This window comes from Colobus angolensis, unplaced genomic scaffold (genome assembly GCF_000951035.1).
Source record: "Colobus angolensis palliatus isolate OR3802 unplaced genomic scaffold, Cang.pa_1.0 Scaffold214, whole genome shotgun sequence".
Classification (NCBI taxonomy): domain Eukaryota; kingdom Metazoa; phylum Chordata; class Mammalia; order Primates; family Cercopithecidae; genus Colobus; species Colobus angolensis.
The window spans coordinates 355,714-357,249 of NW_012115311.1; the positions used below are offsets into that span (position 1 = coordinate 355,714).

Here is a 1,536-nt window from a genome sequence, read left to right on the forward strand (position 1 = left end):
GATCACCTGAGGTCAGAAGTTCGAGACCAGCCTGGCCAACATGGCAAAACCCCGTCTCTATTAAAATAAAGTACAAAAATTATCTGGGCATGGTGGTGTGCGCCTGTAATCCCAGCTACTCAGGAGGCTAAGACAGGAGAATAGCTTGAACCCGGGAGGTGGAGGTTGCAGTGAGCCTAGATCATACCACTGCACTCCAGCCTAGGTGACAAGAGCGAGACTCTGTCTCAAAAAAAAAAAAACCTCATGCCTGGGCTTCACCATCAGAATTTTCTGATGTAATTGGTCTAGGTCAAGGTCTGAACATTGGTATTTTTAAACACTTCCCAGAAGATTCTAATGTACAGTCAAGATTGAGAACAACTATATTAAGCATCCATTTTACATTAGCTGTTTAGTTTTCACATTAATATTGTGAAGTCGTGACTTTCTTAACATTATTGAAGATGAATTTAGAGAGACAGAGTCGTTCTCCCTCTCCCCACTCATTCAGCTAGTAAGGTGCACAGCTGGAGTTGAACCCAGGTCTGATTGGTTCCACCACCCACACTCCTACCCGCTGCATTTATATAGCCTCCCCTCCCTTCAGTGCTTATAGAATGGAGGCTATGTAGGCTAATTCTATTGTGGACAATAGGAGACTCAGGGGTTGGTGTGAGATATGGAACAGTGCTTTTCAGCCATTGCAACATTTGGAAGACTATGCTGTGTGTGATGTGGATGTTTAGGTCACCATCAGAGTTGCCATATGTAAAGCAATGTAGTTATTTCATTATAAAGATTTTTGGTATTTTTAAATATTGTAATTCCAAAGATAGAAATATTTTGGTGCCAACCCTTACAGAGTTACTTTAGACTGAAGAGAGTAAGTGCCACCTGCCTTGTTTATTAATATGTACCTTGTGGTTATCTTGAGACACTCATTCAGCTGTTTCTTTTGCTCTCCCTCCTCCTCCTTTCTTTTTTTCCTCCTCCCCCTCTTTCATATCCCTATCAGATATTTATGACTGCTGCCCTCTGGTAGAGAAACTAACAGTTTTGCCAAGTATAACAGCACTAGCCAATTTGAAATTTTGAAAGGTCCATCTAACAAAATTATTAGACTCAATTGCCAGCAATAATAGAATGTTGGCTGACTGATTCTGCCTCTAAAAACTTCAGTGGTCAAAACAGATTAATTTATTTTCAGACTTTTTTCTTATCTTGTTAGGTTAATCCATGATCGAGAGCTAAGCCTCTACGATGGTTCTAGGCTGCTGAGAGAAGACAGGTATATGCGTTTAAAAGAGGAGCTGCAACTGTCTGATGAACAGCTACAGAAGAGGTAATTTGGGGTCCATTACTCCTATTGTTAGGTTATTGTTAAGTGAAAAATAATACGTTTTATTATTTTTCCAAACCTAGAATAATGCCAAGATAACTTTGAACAGTTTAATAATTTGGTGTCCTGGATATGCCACTACTTTGGCATTTCTTAAAATTTGAGGTTGCTCTCCAAGGTGTACTCTGTACTCTCAGCCTTACTTTTTTTTTTTT

General features: G+C 39.6%; 1 protein-coding gene across 1 annotated transcript in view; it reads left to right on the top strand.

Annotated features, from left to right (window-relative positions):
- The window catches only part of VWA8 (von Willebrand factor A domain containing 8), a 402,889-nt gene that overhangs the window by 132,113 nt on the left and 269,240 nt on the right, over positions 1 to 1,536 (top strand). The window contains exon 14 of the mRNA XM_011943037.1: positions 1,190 to 1,324. Within this exon, the coding sequence (XP_011798427.1) occupies positions 1,190 to 1,324 (135 nt within the window). The remainder of the gene's footprint in view (positions 1 to 1,189; positions 1,325 to 1,536) is intronic.